Source organism: Furipterus horrens, unplaced genomic scaffold (genome assembly GCF_987537825.1).
Source record: "Furipterus horrens unplaced genomic scaffold, mFurHor1.1.pri manual_scaffold_7, whole genome shotgun sequence".
In the NCBI taxonomy this organism is placed as follows: domain Eukaryota; kingdom Metazoa; phylum Chordata; class Mammalia; order Chiroptera; family Furipteridae; genus Furipterus; species Furipterus horrens.
Genome location: NW_028327177.1, coordinates 93,813,097 through 93,832,122, shown reverse-complemented (window position 1 = coordinate 93,832,122; position 19,026 = coordinate 93,813,097). Strand labels below are relative to the sequence as shown.

Sequence of the window (19,026 nt, the reverse complement as noted above, 5' to 3'; positions counted from 1 at the left end):
ATCCCAGCGCTGCCGAGTCCTTGTTTGTGCCCTCTGCAAAGCTACCTGATTTCCAAGCCTTAGAATCTCAAAAATGAGGATGCTAATAGTATTTTCCACAGTGGGTCGTGATGACAAAGAATGAGCACTCAGAGAAGGAATTAGTCATGCTAACATTCAAAGTGTGTTTTAACTTCCTTTCTGTCATCACTCCGTTATGGGAAAGCTCTCTATTGCCTGTGACCGCACAAAGGCACTGTGAGTCCATCTCTACCTGGATGGCTAGACCTTTTACCAAGGGGACACATGGGCAGCCTAGGCAGGGTTTGCCACAGCTCATATCCTAGCTCTGCCCCTAACCAGCTGTGAGATTAGGGATCAGTGGCAGCCTCTCTGAGCCTCATTTTGTCATCTATAAAATGGGGAGAGTAAGATTCCCCTCCATGAAGACTAGCTGTGAGGTTATGCCTAAGTATATGAGGCAAGAACTTGTCGTAATTTCCTCCTCTCAGGAATCAACAGTGCTTCACTCAGAGCTGTTTTACCTCTCATTCTGTGGGGGAGGAGGGAAGGAGGGGAAAGAAAGATGTAAATAAGGAAAACCCAATTTTAAAAATCTATGCTCCCTCCTGACAGGTGTGGCTCAATTGCTTGGGCGTCATCCTGTAAAGCCAATCAATGTTTCTCTCTCACATTGATGATGTTCCTCTCTCTTTCTCCCTCCCTTTCCCTTGCTCTAAAAAAAATAAAATAAAATCTTATGTTCCCAAGACGTAACCACCACCACATCCTTGTCAGGTAATGGCCCTCCACATCTGTGATTGCTTGAATCAGCAGATGCGAAACATGGAGAATATGAAGAGAGCATGTGTGCATCTTACCTGACTATATTTACTGAAAAAAAATCCACAGATAACGGGACCCACACAATTCATACTCATATTGTTCAAGGGTCAATTTTACTATGTGCAAATAAGCACTTTATATTCATTACTTGTTCCATTCATCACCCTGTGAGGTAGAGCCTTTCTTTGACTGATCATTCTATGGGTGAGATACTAATGCCCAGAAATGCAATCACAGGTTCACAATGATTGTAGCAGACCTAGAAACTGACCCTGAAGTCGATGACACCAAGAAGTGAACGCAGAGCCGAGAGCCCAGAGCCCAAAGGATTGGGCAAGAGAGTCTGTCAGAAGCATGAACAGGTACCTCTTTTTCTGTTAATGACAGGAAATGTGTCAGTGGCTTTCACATTTTAAAGGCTTTTTTCAAACTTCTGCAAAGAAAGTCCATTTGTTCTGAGAGTCAAGTTTCTTATTCCTTTGTTTTTTTAAGATTTTATTTATTTTTAGAGAGAGGGGAAGGGAGGGAGAAAGAGAAACATCAATGTGTGGTTGCCTCTCATGCGCCCCCTACTGGGAACCTGGCCTGCAACCCAGGCATGTGCCCTGAATGGGTACTGAACTGGTGACCCTTTGGTTTGCAGGCCAGCACTCAATCCACTTAGCCACACCAGCCAGGGCTATTCCTTCTGTTTTTTTTAATCCTTACCCAAGGATATGTTTGTTGATTTTAGAGAGAGTAAATGGGGGTGGTGTGGAGACAGACAGACAGACATTGATCAGTTGCCTCCTGTACATGCCCTGACCATGATCAAACCCACAACCTAGGTATGTGCCCTGACCAGGGATCAAATCTGCAATCTACTGGTGTATGGGGGATGATGCTCCAACCAACTGAAACACTGGGCCACAGCAAAGTTTCTTCTCGATTTAAGTATTCCTGTTCCTGCTCCAGACACCACACAGGCAATAGGCACCTGCCCACTGGAGAGCAAGGTAAATGCTCAAGGGCAGCAGGTTCCTTTTCTCTTAAAGTACAAGACATACCTCCTCACCCTGGATAATCTCCATCCTTCTCAGAGGGAGAGCCCTCAGGAAACTGTGCTAGGAACCACAGCTACTCAGGAAACTGTAAAGATAACCTAGAATAATAAACCACCACACTCTTAAAACAAAACTTTATTTGATGTAGAATTTCTAAAGGTACAAAAACACCATTTTGCAAATATCAGCTGTGATCTACTGTCACCTATTCAGAGTTATGTACAAATCAAAAAACACATTGTTTTCAATGTAAAATACAGCACACTGCTACAGTCTGTCAGTGCTCACTATTCCACCAGACCCCACAAGGGACACACTTAAAAATGAAACAAGACAACGGCAATAACCACCGTGTTCCACAGGCTTTCCCCCTGGAATGTACTAACAGGGAGCTTCTGCAGTAGGAAAGAAAAAAAGAAACAATAGTGAAAATAGAAGTTACCTACTCTCTAAGTGAACACATTTGGTTTTTACAAAAGTTTTCTCTCTGTCCACACTCACTATGCTTTTTTCAAGACAAATAAAACCTTCTAAAAAAATAACAGATGATTACACGTTAGTATAACCGAATGGTAATTTTTTTTTTTTTTTTTTTGTCTAATGAATGGAGCAGTCAGCTTTGTCCACATCACGTATGAACAAAAGATTGCTTCTTTGAATCTTCTCAATTGAAGTGTTATGACATAAACTAGTTATAATGGTTTACTTTTGTTAGACTTCTGGTTGTGTGAAACACAGGGCAGGGTGAGTTCAGAGCCATGACTGCAGCCTTTTAGAACATAAAGAAGCTCCTTGGGGAGTCTGCGGTCACAGATGAATTTTGGAGAAGAACCAAAGACCACGAGAGAAGACAACTGATCAGAACTCCCAAGAGGTCTTCACTTGACCTCTTTGCAAATTAACCCTTAGCAACGACTGGGTGGCTCAGCAGTGGTCAGTCTGAAGTCTGCACCATTGAATAATATTGTGACTCGTGAATTAAAGGTGATGTTGGAGATATGTAAGAACAGAATCCAAAATTGGAAGGGATAGCTGCCACTCAGAAGGTAAGAGCTGATCTTAAAGAGTATCTTGAAGCAGCTCTAGAATTACATTAAACACATCAGGAATGAGTACCAAGTGTCTGGCCACAGAGGCAGGGAAAACCCTATAAGAGTACTATCGCCAAGAAAAAACAAACAAAAAAAAAAAAACGTGATAATCAATCCTCAAAATGAATAAAGATGATATATCATTTTTTAAGTGACATATTTTTAAGCAGTAAGAGAAGCTGGCACCTAAGAATTTCCCTGTAACCCCTATCCTGAGCTTGGCCTTCACAAAGCACCAATGTGAGTAAAGCACCACATTCTATTCGGGCAACTAAACTGAATGAGAAGCTAAGAAAGAGAATAGCAGTGAAAATTACTAAGCCCTTCGAAAATAACAGCTATGAAGAATGGCATCAGTAGGTGGATTATTTATCATTGAAATAAAAACACCAGGGGAATGACTTCACTGTGGTTTTCAAATACAGGTGACCAGCTGTTCTTTTTCCACTACACGCTGAACAAAAGAAGGCTGGTTTGAATTTCTTTAAGGAACACATACAAAGAGCTATCTGATCGACAGGATGCGCTACAGAATCTCCTTTGCTGAAAATCCAGAATCCCATCCACAGCCATATGTCTGAAATAATTCAGGCGCAGCCCTGTCTGTCATCAGGGGGAGCTTGTTAGATAATCCAAACTCCCCCACCCCCAGAACTCTGAAATCGAAATCAAAGCTATTGGTTTACAATCAGGCTTCCTTTTGGTTATTTTCACCCTGAGCCTGGAAAGGAGGTAATATGGCAATGATGACTCCTAACTGGTATCCCAATATCAGGAAAAGCTTTTCTGCGTATATGATTTCACACCTCCCAAATACAGTCAATTCACAGATCATTTAAAGTGGAAGACAAAGCAAATATCTGGCTCTAGTGGACACTCATTTCTTGCCCTACTCCCCACAATGCCTGCTTTTCCTAAAGTCTTGACCTAAGCTCAAAATTGCACACCACCTAAAAAATTGATTAAGCCAAGAGCTAAAATTATAAGTAAGGTCCTTCAGGTTGTACAGTTTAAAGGAAATTGTTCCAAATATCCTATTTTTAAGTGGGAAGAACATAAATCTGACTTTGAAGTTAACTGGCTTGCCTTTCTTTTAAGACACCATGAAATGTAAATATTTCAAATACATTCACAATATATCAAATTTCTTTGGGGAAGCAATGAGGGAAAGAAGCAATCCAGCTACTCCTTGAATTTAGCAAGAGCATCTTCTGGTGGTACCAGACATCTATAATTATCATGCACACCCTTCATTTCAAATCTTATAAAGCAGAGGTGGGCCACAAACTGGCAGCTAGTGCACCAGGTGAGGTACACCCATGTGTTCTGTGGGGTCTGAATGCATTTTCAAATGCTTTAAAATCTAGTTGACAATACTAAACGAATCAGAATTTTTCATATAAAAATCCAGATTCTCAGCTTCCTTGAGAGATGAAAAGATCAGGCAACAATGGGTGGCCACAGCTGGCATGACAACTGCCCCCTGTAGGAAGAAGAGGAGCACGTCAGTTTGCCAGGGTCCCCACCATACCCTATGGCCTCCCCAGCACTGAGAAGACCTGTCACCGTCATTTAAAATCACACCTTATCATTACACCTGGCCTGCTACACTGGCGCCCCCTGAAGGCATACCATCTGTTTAGTAAGAGTAGCAGTTTTCACTAAAAATATAAAAGTCTAATAACCTTCACAGTGGCATTGTCCACTTCTCTCCAACAAAGACATGAAGACTAAATCCTGTCTCTAAGAGAGCGAAATTAGTGTTTCAGCAGTAGGGGACTGCAAAGTTTTCTCTCTTTGGGGAGGTGGGTATTTCTTCTCCAAGAAAATCACTTTTTTTTTTTTTTAAAGATGCTCAATCTTTGGGGTGGGGTCTGAAAAAAATCAAATAACCTCTCATTTTTAGGGGGACGGCTTTTCTGTTTATTTGTGCTTAAGTCAGGGAACCTGAGACTAAGGGTTGGTTGAAAAAAAAAAGACATTTGTGGCTAGGAAGTAGTAAGACATTTGACAAACATACATGAACTTAAATTACAACACATTGACTCCAAAATGTCATTATAGCTAAAGACATATTTTGAACTTCCAATCTGGGACTATCTTCAGTTACTGCTAATGTGTCAACCAAAAACTGTCCCATGACTTGATGGGCCCATTTCACTTTTGTCTCAAAATATTGGGTTGGACAAAAAGTCTATATGGTTTTTTCCATAAAATAAAAGACACATTTTTCATTTTCACGAGTAACTTAATATATTGAGTTGGGAATTTTGAGCTATCTCCCACTACTGTTTTCTAGTGTAGAGGCCAGGGGTGCTGCTAAACATCTTCCAATGAATAAGCCAGCCCCACAGTAAAGAATTATTTGGCCAAAATCTCAATAGTACCAAGGAACTTTGCAAACCACTTTTGACACGTTTGATCAATCACAGCATCTTCTCCATACACTGCACAAATCTTTTTACTGTTTCAGTTGTGTTACCTTTCTTGAAATAATAAAACTTAAATGCCAAAAATGTTGCATATATTTTTCCACCTTCAATATTAAAATGGCTGCACAAAAATTTACCAATTTTGATTTTTTTTTTAATGTATGCTGATATGACAGCTGCCACAATCAAATCTTAACAGAATTGTTTTGAATGAAGTTAAAGACAACTAAGCACTACTACAGCCATCATATGAAAAAAAATGTAATGAACTTTTTGGCCAACCCAATACTATTAACTGGTTGGTTCATCCACCGGGGCCTGAACCTGAATGACTTCTGATTCTTTTTAGAGATCAATGTGGTTCAAAGGCCTAGGACTTGGATCTCTGCAGTACCTTCTGCCTACTGTGTGGCTGGGCTGGGGCCATCCAGGTGGTCACGGCTGCTTGTAGTTGACCTCTGAAAGAACACACCTTGACCTGGGCTTTTACTTCCCTGATCACTCTCCTGCAAAAGCTGTCAAATGCTAAGTTCTTTCTGTAGGGCACTGATGAGTTAATATAAACAACCAGATCCCTACCTTCAACTACCTGTAGGCTTCTTGATTACCTGGAACTTTGAACTTATACTTGTTCTCCTGTCCAGAGGACACCACCTAACTTAGCTATACAAGCCTTTGATTCTAAGAATCAAGGACTCATTGATATCATCTCTATATCCTACTTCTTATTTCCCCAATGTCTAAAAGCCTGTGAGTTACAGAACCTTTATCTTAATTTTGGTTATCATTTCCACTGTCCAGAACAATGTATGAGTCAAAAAATAAAAATAAAAAAAATGGAACTTTGCTTAAAACAGATGTTTTGCCTTAATCTACAAGGCAATTATTCCCATTCCCAGCATGAGATGGGGAGGGTGAAAGAAAGTGAAACTAATAAGGCAAAAACAGGAACTTGGACTTCTCAACTTATTCTGAGTTAAGCATTCACACTGTGGTTTCATTACTTGGTACATCAGTTTGATTTTGTTGAACATCACAAACAGCAGTATTTCAAAATAAGTACCCAAACCCTAAATCCAAAATAAAACATTAGATGATTTTTGGACTAGCATCTTTTTTCCCTTCCATTTTCATAATAAGTGAATTCATTTAGCAAGCTCTCTGCCCATGCTTATGAAGCCCAGCGGATGCTCCCCTCACCCCAGTTCTCCACACTGTCACTGGAGCCACTTTCTCAGAGATGCCTCATTTCACATACAAAGCTGATGCTTCTTTTGGGGCACACACCATTTAGCCTCAATAAGAAATCTCTCTCGTGATGCTCCAAAGTGAATTTTCATATGTTGGCCAAGTTTGAACTGATCAACCTCATTCATAGAATGCATGCCAAGGATGGACTGGCAGGACAGTCACATGCAGACAGGAGCTCTGTGCTTGTCCTATATTCCATAGTGACAACACAAAATGTCTCTTCTCCAACAAGATGTCTGGTTTTCTGGGGGAGGCGGTTCTGCTGCTCACTTGTCTCCCTCAGAGCAGCTGCAGGAAACTTGATGCCAGAGAACAGATGATCACGTTCTTCTCCCAAGAAACTGCCAGCTGCCTGTACAGAGCAGGGTGTATGGCATTTCCATAAAAAATACACACAAACCTCTTCTTCCCAGGAGGGTTACAAACCTTCCTTTTCCCACCTGCCAAGCATGTGCTTGCAAAGAGAAGTCCTGCCCCAACCCACCTCCCACCACCTTCCACTTCTCCTCACGATGTTTCTTGGCATCCCCTTTAATATCAGTCCTATTTGCTGGAGTCAAAACCATGGTTCCTGGTGTGAATGCTGAGAAAAGAGAGTGCCGAATCCAACAACTCCTACGAAAAATGTGGAAAAGGATGCTCATATCCCCAGAAGGACACAGGGAGGAGAAAAGAACTGTTTTCCCTTTGGAAACAGAAATTCTGTAGAGAAGTCATTCATGAAAACAGAACATTTACTTTTTCCTTTTATAGAAAATTCTTCCCTAAACTCTGAATAGTTGTTTTTGGTAGGATGGAGCACAAGAGACAAATCTTTCATTGGGTAAGTACAATAGAAACACAAAATGAACCATGAGTCACAGGCTGGATTGTGAGGAGAATACTTAAAGATTCAAGAATTTACTAATTTCAGGTCTCATGTCTTCTTTAGACAATATCTGAAGAGCACATTCATCTTTGGGAAAGTCCCCTTTTTCACCTTCTTAAAAAGAGGTTTGTCATTAGTCAAAATCAGTTCAACAGATCAACTGGCCACCATCTCCACACACTGCATATTTCAGTGGATTCTGACCCAAATATTCTGGTCACACCTTTAGACTAGAGGCCAACAGACGCACTAACTGCCAACTTCCAGTACTACAGCCCAGTTGTGTATCAGTCTCTTAAAAATAAAATTCCAGATACCAATATCTGAGATACAGCACAGTAAGTGTAGCCCAGGAAAGCTTGGCAGCCAGATCTGGCCCTCGTACAATGCCTACACTCAGACCAGGAGGTAGTGCTGGGTGCTGAGCTCTGCTGCCATTTCATGTTGACCAACCCATCTCAGAAAGGGTGGTTTAATGGTCCTCCTGGCCCTTAAGCCCCCACCTTAGCCAGCATGTCATGCAATAATACACAAGAACTTGTTTTGTGAGAGGTGATTACAAGTTCAGTCTTCTAGACCTTTTTTCACATCCATGGCATCTTAAATGGCACACCTAAAATGGATGGTAATATCATCTATCGTGACATAGATTCCAGATAGACTGACACTTGATTTCTGTGGTTGTAATAGCATTAAAAGTGCTTTTTCTACAAAGCATTTCATATCAAAGTACCCAACAGTGAATAGGCAAACTCTGCAGAGATAAATTAAGTCTGAACAATCAGTGCAGGTATTTTCCTGTTCCTCTTTGTATGTTTCCTCCCTACCTCCCAGTCTTGGCTCTAATCCAAGGTCTGAACTAACATGGCAAGCTGCTGTCAGATCTTATAGACATGCCTTTCAGAGATCCATATGGTTTTAGAAAATTAGAGCCTTTGCCAAGATACTGTTAGAAGGTAGGGGCAAGGAGAACAAGTACTGGCATGACTTTCACTCCAAACATCCTTGTAGGAGACCTCAGCTCCAAGTGGGCTACACAACCAGAGAGATGAACTGGGGAACCAGAGAGAGGCAGCAGCTAAAGTGGCAATGCTTAGATTCTTCAGTTTCGTTACAAAGGGGCGGCCGTGTGGAGTTCACCAGTGTAGCTGCAGCAACCAGGTTCTGCTTTATACACCCCAGAGGTGAGGAGCTTGGATGGAAGGGCAGGAGGGTCCTCCTCACCTAAGGAAAGAAGAGAGGGCAGAGCCATATGTCATTGCACCTCACTGGACTAGGCACTCAGGCCAGAATGTGGCAGAATCTGGGTTTCGACTATAGGCTTTATGCAAATGAGGCAGGTGTCCCAATCAGCTCAAGCTGGGGCACTCTCGTGCCACTAATAGGTCCTAGTTCCCTTAGTTGAGGGTCAAGGGTTTGCATGCATGACTGCAACTAGTCACAGGCACAGTAAGGAGCAGCCTGACAGGGCATCCTGCAGGGGCCCCCTGGGGAAGTGGGTCCTCCTACAGAGCTCTACCTGGAGCCTGTGCTGAGCTGTATGGAAAGACTCCTGCCTTCCTGAACCTCAGGTTCAACAGGTGTGGCTGGCTTAAAAGACATGGGGAGGGTCAGAGGGAGTGAACACTGCAAATCCCAGCAAAGATCCAGGCCCACAGACCCTTATCTAACATCGATTGCTGGGACCCACTGCGTTTTGGTCTTCAGATATTTTTGGAGTTTAGGAAGGTGACAGAACGCACATACTGTATATATTACATAACATGGGACTGGACAGCTCACCATAATTTAGCATCAGCTCACACATGTGAACATTCCCATCACCTGGGATAAATTGGACTATCAAGGCAGTTGTGTTACTTCCCATCAGGTTTCACTGCCAGATAAGTTTGCACCCAAATTAGAAACACTTCTCACGGATTTCGGAATTATGAACAAATGCTATGGCCTGCATCGGAAGCAACCCACTGGCACTCTGGGCTCCCCAGCGCCTTACCCAGGCCTGAGGACGACGACACGCTCTCTGTCAACGAGGACGTTTCTGTTTGGTCGGCCAAGAGCCCTTCCATCAGGGGCAGAGACAGCTCGGAGGAGGGCACGGAGGAGTCGTAGATGCCCGAGTCCCGTGGCATACCAGAGGCGCCGACGGCTTTGCCTGCCTGCTGCAGGGGCTGCGGCGCAGAGCTGCCACCAGGGCTGGGCCCGGCCTCCACATCTTCCTCCAGGCCAAGCTGCTGACCCTCCGAGTGCGGGTCGGCCAGCAACCCGGGGACGGCCGCCTCGGCCCTGAGACAGAAGTCGCTCTCGGGCCCTGGTTTGCACATGACGTCATTCAGGGCCAAGCCGGAGTCAAACTTCTCCAGGACTGGCTCCTGGTAGCGGAGCCGGGGAGGATGGAAGGGAACGAACTGCTTTTCAAACCAGTCTGGCTCCTCATCGATAAACTGGTGCATGTTGCAAATAGCGACATACAGGGACCGGCCGGACTTGCTCCGGAAGTAGTTCCTCCGGCTGACGTGACCCGGGTGCTGCCCTGACTCCAGGAGGCTGTGCTCTCGCGAGTGCAGGTGGGAGCAGAGCTGGGGAAGGTTGTCCATGAGCTTGTACTTGGTGCTCAGGTCCAGGACGCCAGGAACGTCTCCCTCGCAGGAATAATCGAAGTAGACGGCAATGAACTTGCTGAGCGCAGCCGATGAGTTCTGTTTGGCCTGGCGGAGCTTTTCTGCGATGGCCGACACGGCCACCAGGAAGAGCTCCCCTTTCCCAGAGACTCGGCCGCCTCCTTTGTGCTTGTAGTTCTTGTCCACAAAGTACTTCATGCCTTTGGAACAGACCACGATGATGAACTGGGACTCGTGGATCTTCTGGATGACCCATTCTCTCTGCCCTTCTCTGCAGAGGCTAAAGTCTTCCCACAGGTCCAGAGCCACCTGGAAAGAGACAGGACCCACACTCACTTATACAGCCTGGAGTGTTGAGTAAGAAGGGGAGTGTTACAAGATGGGCACATCATCTTTCCCTTAATCATCATCAGCACTGCTATGTGCAGCGCCACAGTTACTTGGCCCTAGGGAACAGATAACATTCCATGGATGACAGTCATACACCAGACCCTGTGTATCTGTCCTCATTTTAGCATAATGTGGGGTCATTGACACTCCTGTCCTACAAGTGGAAAGACAGAAGCACAAAGCTTCTAGCAATGTAAGTCATATATCATGTGTGAGGTCCTCAAGAACTCAGAGTGTGGTACAGAGCACGGAAAATGGAGGCACTGGGGTTGGTCTACCTGATGAGTGAGGTTGCCTACATGGGAGAAAGGTCCAGGAGAGAAAGCTGTAAGGCGATTATGGAGGGGATGTGGGTGAGGGGCCCAAACTGGGTTGAGAAATGGGGCTCAGGTCTGGATGCTAGATTCACCCACAATGCTGGATGACTCATGTCCAGAGAGTGTGATAACAAAGAGGATCTCCTTGACCACTCTCAAAGCCATGCTGTTTACCAGGTGGTCAGTGGCTGGAGGAGAGGGTGGTGAACTGCAGTAACATAGCCATTCTGGTTAACTCACTCAGGAGTGACCAGCATCTTCCACCAGACTTCACAGCAGTCTACATGGTCACATCTATACAAGGCCTTAAACCCCAAGGGGAGTCTGGTAGGGAGTTTGGAGGTGGGTGATTCAGAAAACCAGGACCCCTCAGAGGGTTTCACCTTCCAGACCATTTTCATCTGATTCTGTTGAAGTCATCTCTTCGCAATTGTATCTTTCTCTTCCCTGGTGGAGTTCAGAAACTGATTCCCAATGGCTATGCCCAAACACGGCAGCCACAGTATGTTAAGGGGGAAGTGAATCTGAAATAGTCTTCATCTTCTGCTCTAAGGTGTTACCAAAGGGAAGAAAGCCCCAACACCTATCCACCTGCTGAATATAATCCTGAATTATCTTACACTTATACTTGTTCTTCCAAATGTCATAAATTCTAAAACCTAACTGTGATTATATGCCAAACACTTTTAAAATGTTCCTAGCTTTGATCCAGCAATTCCATTTCTAGGCATTTATCTTTGGAAACTCATGACAAATGAGGCAAAATTGACTACTGAGATGTTTAACACTTTGAAATAACATTATGGATCATGTGGCTTTTTAAAACTGCAGTTTACATAAAACTGCTAATTGTGTAAAAAGTTATTAAAGAGACAGAAAAAAATCATTCCAAGTCACCCAAAATGCAAAACTGCATGTATGAGTTCATCTACGTAGAAAAAGGCTGGAAGGAAATGCATCAAATATTAACCATGGTTCCTCTTTTCTCCAGGTTGAAGTTATAGGCCATTTTTCCTCATCTTTTCCTAGTTTCAAATTTTTCTACAGTATTACAAACATAAATGAGATTGTCTGTACCTGAAGACGTGTGGGGCACTAGCTCAAGTTTGCCATTGTTTTTCAGCACATGTGCTGATCTGTCAGCCATGTAATACGTTTTTTGACACTAGAGGGCAGCCTCACTACATGGAAAATTGTGAGAAACCCACCAGCACAATTATTGTATAATTTTTGCATTTGTAAGAAACAATGTGCCTTCCATGACAGCTTCAGACTTCACTCTAACATTAATACTATAACATTATAGATAATCAACATATGAATAGCTTAACTCAAAAGAACAGGTAAGAAACTAGAGCAGACCATTTGAGCATGATGCATTATTTTCCCTTCTTAGCAAAGCTCCCCCAAAGTATTGTCAACCCTGCCACTTTATTTCCCATTCTCTCTTTGACCTGCCAATGCTCCCCAGGATATGTCAAGTGACCACCTCTGCATACTGACCCCCACTACATGCTCCCAGGGCAGCTGCCTTTTCCTCCCATGTAACTTCCTGTCAGGTGAGTGCCACTCAAGGTTCCTGGGCAGGAGTGTGTCAGGGTTAGAACTGAGTATTAGAAAACATTTCATTTTGGTGATGGACAGGACAGACTGAAAGAAGAGTGCAAGGCTGACCTCGATTTGGAAGCCAGGAACTGCTAGGGAACAGGTGCCACCAAATGCCACCAAATGAGGCCTAGAGACAGGGACAAGATGGCCAGGAGAGGGTGCAGAACATGTGCCCCATAAAAGGTAAAAGACTTTAGGTTCCTCACCTCACAGCCACAGAAGTCTTGGAGGAAGTAGGCAAAACACTGGACAACATTCATGTGATTCTGGCCATCTTTACTGGAATAGCAGAGGAAGACCTTCGGCCGCGGCTGCAGCCTCTCTCTGGGAAGTGCTGTAGTGTAGGTGGAGGACTCAGAACTCTCTTCATCTAAATGTGAATATATATTTTCTAAATTGGAAAAGAAGATAGGATTGATAGCAATCAGCAACGCTTTGTCCTGTTCCCTAAGACTGGGGACCTAATGTTATCTTCAAGGAACAAAAGGTGACATGTCCACTTAAGAGTACTCCCAACTCATCAACCCCCCTTGGGTCACCACTGGGAATGTGACAGCCTATTTATCTGGTGGAGCAACACATGGCCAAAATTTGTTCTTCACCTAAAATTGACCTTGAGCAAACCAAGAACACTTTAGGGAGCACCCAGAACAAACTCTTGCAACCAAGTGCACCTACTGGTCCAACCAGCATTGGCAGAATACAGCTTTAAAAACAAAACAAAACACTTTTTTATTGAAGTATAACTTACAAAGGTAAAGTGCATAAATCTTAAGAGTATATCACATTTTTTATCTAAGTATACACCTACATGACCACCACTCAGATCAAGATATAGAACATTTCCACCTCCCCAGAAGGTTCCCTCCTGATACTTGACTTTTATAAATAATCAAGCCCTACCTTTATCCTTATTCATACCTTAAGACTTCCTTCATGCTCTTGAATTTACTATATCAAGTTTGAGAATAGACGTATGCCTGTCCTTTTAGTGACTCCTGAGGTTAAATGTCAAGCATTTTAATTCTAGAAAGTACTGTAGCTAGGAAACTAAGAAGCTAAGTAGCTTCCCAGATACCCATGTGGAGGCACCGAGCACACAGGTCCTGCCCCCTGGCGGGGACACACCACACACATACCTTGTTGCTTCTTACGGCACATCACAGTGAAGAGTGTTGCGAATGCCGATATGACCACCAGAGGCACGGTGATGGCCACAGCTCTGATGGGCCCAGCCCAAGGGGAATGCACTGGAAAAGTTCAAAGAGAAGGCTTTTCAACTTAAGCAGCACAGCAGCTTCAAAGAGACTTTTTTTTTTTTCTTTTTCAACATAAGCCACATAACAGTTTCTAGGACCCCTTGACCACCTTTCTCTAGTACTGGTTTAGTAATTTAAAAAGGATTCATTTTGAAGAAACAACTCAACAGTTAGTCTTCTAACTGTAAATACCTTTGAGTGAGAATTTTGCCTAAGGAAACCTCCCCGTCTCACCACCACTTTTCTTCTAAGGACAATTGACTATTTATTTAGTTCCAGCAACACACACCACACTTGCTTTGATCTTCCAGGCATCCACATTAGGGCAGAGGAAAGTCAGATTTGATTGAACATCCTTTGAGAGAGGAGCTCAAGTTTTGTTGTGCTTTGTTTTTGTAAACCATTAGGTACAGACGCCTTGGTGTACTACAGTCCAGAGCCAACATTTCAAACAAAAAAAATTCTTACCTGGCTTTAAGGTATAATGCATCACTTTCCTTGTTATATTAGTGTCATCCACCAGCTGCAAAACAGAGTATGTATATTATTATATTTTTAAGTGATAGCATCTGAACAGATTTCATTCTTTTGTCATCTCTGGGCAATGTGGGGCAGAAGGAACAGGGGAAGGGAAAGGAGGCTGCTGGCTGTGATCATTTATGAGCTAAGACTGACTAGATATTAATAGTCAGACACATCTCTGCTTTACTAACTCGTAAGTCTCAACTTCATAAATCAAAAGGCTGCTTATTCATTGATGAAATCAGCTAGTGAGCTCCGCATTCTAACGATTTTCAATGAGAATGGCATCGTATCACTGATCTTAATGGGCCTCCATTAATGCTTTAAGAGGGGGTGTCTGTTCAAAACCACATAGTGCTATAGAGCAAGGCAAGAACTAGGTGTTTCTACCAAAATGTCATGGTGGTTGTCTTTGAATAGGAAGGCTATGGACAAATTTTTAATGTCTATTTTTCTTTCACTCCTGTTGTTATAGTATTTTTGATACTGGAAAAGAAATCCACAAAAAGAAAAAGTATATCATTTACATGCTCTTTTAAGTGGAACTCATATAAATTTATACAGAAGAATGTCAGGAGAAACCTAGAGAAGTATAGGCAGATATATTGGGCATAACTTTTGCTTTGCTGTTTTATTAGTAAAACAAGACATTTTAGAAGCTAAAGTTTAAAATATATATATGTTTGTAAGGAAGAAGGAATACTATACAGAATTTAAAATAATGGTTATGTGGACTACATGGTTACATAAAAATATTTATTTGAAATATTTAATGAAAAAATCAAAGATCAATTTCATATAAATATTTTTAAAAGCATGTTAAGGACCATGTAAAAATATAACTGCATACCTTCAATGACTTGAATTTTAGTGGTGTAAACAGTTGGAATTCTAAATGAACTGGACTCATTCTGTAGAATTAATAATAGGGCTCTCTTGATTTATAAATACCTCGATTATATAATCCCCTGGAGATACATTTTGAAGGAGGCAGGTGGTTGTCTCTGTATTTTGCTCCTGCAAAGAAACAATACTTTAAAACTTGCTTCTTGGATAAACATCATCAGGATCCCTTTCTTTCCCCAGAACTGATGCCACCAGTCTCACACATGTTTCCAGAAGACATCAATCAAATCAGAAAGCAACTCTGTTTATCTGCCACCTTATCTGAACTCCACTTTGATAAAGGCCCAGGGGAGTATGGGACCCCTGTCATATTGTACACTTAGCCAGTGGTGCCCTTAGCAGGAATATCTGATTTGAAAATAAAGAAACTATGTAGTTAGAATACCCGTTATTTAATAAAAGGGTGGGGAAATTTTAATTTAAGAAGGTCAAAGGTCAATGAATAGGTGAGAGCCATCAGAAAAGCAAAACTCAACACACACAGGAGCATGCCCAGAAAGATGCTGGGGTCTTCCGCCAGCACTGAAGACCTCTCTTGGTGCTCCCAGGGGGCGATCTAGAAGTACTGTGAACTTCCGTGGACAAGAGTGTAGTGATTGCGGGGAGCGGGGGGAGAAGGTAAGTATAAGGGGACTAAATGGTAATGGGAAAAAATACAATAAAAAATAAAACTTAAAAAATATTTAAACATTTTATAAAAAATAAAGCTAAAATAAAAAAAGGTTTACCACTCCGACTGCCTCCAGTTTAAAAACTTGATTACTGAGTTTCTATTTAACTTTGTCTATGTGTAAAATCAGTACCTACTGAAATGCTAGTGACGTGGCTTCCTACATGTGGTTTTTCCACTTACTAACTGTAACCTTGAGCAAGCCAGGTGACCTCCCTGAGCCTCAGGTTTCCCATCCATAAAGTGGGAATGACAGCAGCCTCTGTTTTATAGGGTTGTAAGGACTCAATGAGCGTAAAGCCTGGTGACTGGCACACAGTGGGCACCTGATTAATGTTTGAAATATAGAAGAACAGACTAGAAATACTTAATTATTTTAATTCCTTGGTAATATTTTTACCAGGCTGGTCCCGGATAGCTGGGGTATAGATAACAGGGGAGTGAGGGATGATGGCATGATGACCTGAGATAAACCCAGTGATAATACTCTGGAATATCTACTCACTACTGAGAGTCAAAAACACCTAATGCTCAAATTGAACCATTCAAATTCAAGGGGTGCAGGGGTCACTTTAAAACATGTCATACTTCTTTATGTACAACTAGCAGCTCACCTGTTTACAAGTCTTTCGCTTGAAGGATCCCTCATGCTTGAGTTTATAATGAAGATAGAAGAAACGGAAGCCAAAGGTATGTGGTGCGTGGTCAAAGGACACCTGTATATCCGAACTGTGCTGGGTGATATTCAGGTTTCGGGGCTTCCAGACTGGGAGGAGAAAGGACCAGGAGTGAGCGCCCCAACGCCAGCCAACACCACCCGGGGTTGGGAGAAGAACTGCTATACTTACAGGGTTTACAGGCCAGGTTTTCCGGCTGTAATAACAGGTCACAGGCTATTAAGAGAGATGTATATTTTTGGTTATAAGACAGTTTGACATTTTTCTTGTCCAATAATCCAATAAACTATAAATATCTGGCACTGAGTGCTGCTGGGAAGAGTATAAAATACATCAATTCAACAATGATTTTCAGTATAGCGCAGCTGTATCATATGAAGACTTAAACTGAACAATATAAAATATTAATGTAGTTAAAAAAAAAAAAAAAACAGACTACAAAGTCACCCAGATTTTAAAAGCTTGTCAAGCATTATGTAGTTTCAAGGCCAGCAGCCAGGGGTGGCAGCATTATGTTCATACTCCTGCCACAAGGAGGCTGTTTCAGCTGTGAACAGAAGTGATGCTGTCCTCTGTCCCACTGTGGGGGGTGTTTCGGCACAGGAGATCGGGTTGAGACTGTTAATTGTCTCAGGGTTATATTTTTTAAGTTGGTGCCATTATTATCTCCATTTTTTCCCTTTTTTATTGATTCTAGAGAGAGGAGGAGGGAGGGAGAAAGAGAGCGAGCAACATCGAGGCAAGAGAGAAACACTGACTGGGGACCAAGCCTACAACCCAGGCATGTGCCCTGGTCAGAAATTTAACCCATGATCTTTCAGTTTGCAGGACGATGCCCGACCAACTGAGCCACACTGGCCAGAGCTATCTCAGGGTTATTTTAACCTTCACTAGCATTCTAAAGTAAAATCCTTTTGATGGAGTCTAAAAATGACATCAGGCATGTACTAAGGAGTAGCAACAGTGCTGAAAACCAGGCACCAAAGCCAGTAGCTTTGAAACACGATTGCAATGCAATAAAAACTCATTGAGAGAGGCCAGCTAGTTCAATATGCCATGTTGCTAACCCAGGAGAACCCTCTGGGAAATGTCCATACAATTCCATGAAGACCGAAGGCAGCCTCAAGGTCACTGCACTGAAAGTGGTAAACGGATCCCCTGCCTCTGCTTCACATCCAGATAGAGATACTGACTGATTCAAATGGGAAAAATTAATCTTAAATTATGCAAGGTTTGATTTAGGCTAATTTTTCATTAACACATGCTTTGAATCCTCTCTCTGGCTGTTAAGTGTAAGGCATCAAGAGATATTGTTAAGTGTTAACGGTCTTTTCCCCATGGAATCTTACTTAATTAAGACAATGAGTCCAATTGTTATAAAATATCTTTGCTGCAAGAAAACAAGCAGAGTTTTTAAGAAAATAAAGATAGACTAGAAGAAAACAACCCCTGGCTGGTTTGGCTCAGTGGATTGAGCATCGGCCTGCGAGCTAAGTGTCGCTGGTTCGATCTTCCAGTCAGGGCACATCAGAGAAGGAAAACTCTGACTCCAAAAAACCTCCGCTGCCTTGTGGCATACCTCTTCAGGGGAAAGGCTAAGGGAGTAAACCCCGACAGAAAATCCGGAGCCGGAGTCCCTAAGGCGGTTTGACGTTGTAGTCAACACCGGCAACTCCTGCGGCGCACCTGAAGCCAAGTTGTATTGACTCCGTCTTTCCCTTGGATCCTTCAGCTGCGAAGAGAGGGGGGGTCTGCTGCATGGGCAACAGCAGAACCTCCATATCACCCTGCCCAGGCTCTGTAGCTTCAGCTTCACTGGAGAGGACACTCCAGCGTCATCACAAGATGTCGATTCAACATGGGAGGAGACAGATACCGTGTCACTCCCGAGTCGGACTGCACAGCCATTCTCAGCGGTGCAGATAGACTCTTAAGAAGCTACACCATCGTCTCTCGAGACGGATGGCTGCCGACGAGAAGAAAACAACCAGAGTAAAAATTCTTCAGTTGGAAAGAAACACTGGTGAAGGCTGGAGTTGAGAATAAAAATATCCCAGAGAAGAACAGAAACCAGACCACACAGGAGGGGATGTCGGGTTGTACTGATGGCTTACCATCCAGAGCCTGGAATGGCAGACAGAAAGATTGACCAGGAAGGCAAGAGAGCACTGCTGTGGCTTGCAGGGCGCCTGGGCACCAACACGGAAAGCAGCAATTCAGGGAGATGAAAGAGACACCATGTGCAAAACAGATGGAAAGGGAGAGCCGGGCAGAAAAGGGAGCCCAGCACAGTAGTGGTATGAGAATGTGGATAGTCAGAGTTCTGGAGTTCAAATCCCAGCTCCAGAAAGCCCTTTGACCTCTGTGTGTGTGATTCCACATCTAATTACCAATTCTTTGTAGGGCTGTCATGGGGGGAAACTGAGTTAGTATTTGGAAAGATATAGAAAAGGGCCTGGTACATATATGCAAAATATGTAAGTAGAAAGAATAAATTTCTAGGAAGTGATCTCAGGAACACTGCTTAACTCTCTTAATCTAATCCA

General features: G+C 42.9%; 1 protein-coding gene across 1 annotated transcript in view; it reads right to left on the bottom strand.

Annotated features, from left to right (window-relative positions):
- Positions 1 to 7,384: 7,384 nt before the first annotated feature.
- The window catches only part of IL17RD (interleukin 17 receptor D), a 60,822-nt gene continuing 49,180 nt past the window's right edge, over positions 7,385 to 19,026 (bottom strand). The window contains exons 6-13 of the mRNA XM_090282946.1: positions 16,652 to 16,696; positions 16,418 to 16,569; positions 15,179 to 15,244; positions 14,174 to 14,228; positions 13,586 to 13,696; positions 12,653 to 12,837; positions 9,507 to 10,440; positions 7,385 to 8,734 (exon numbers count right to left, since the gene is read on the bottom strand). Of these exons, the coding sequence (XP_090139072.1) occupies positions 8,622 to 8,734; positions 9,507 to 10,440; positions 12,653 to 12,837; positions 13,586 to 13,696; positions 14,174 to 14,228; positions 15,179 to 15,244; positions 16,418 to 16,569; positions 16,652 to 16,696 (1,661 nt within the window). The 3' untranslated portion in view covers positions 7,385 to 8,621. The remainder of the gene's footprint in view (positions 8,735 to 9,506; positions 10,441 to 12,652; positions 12,838 to 13,585; positions 13,697 to 14,173; positions 14,229 to 15,178; positions 15,245 to 16,417; positions 16,570 to 16,651; positions 16,697 to 19,026) is intronic.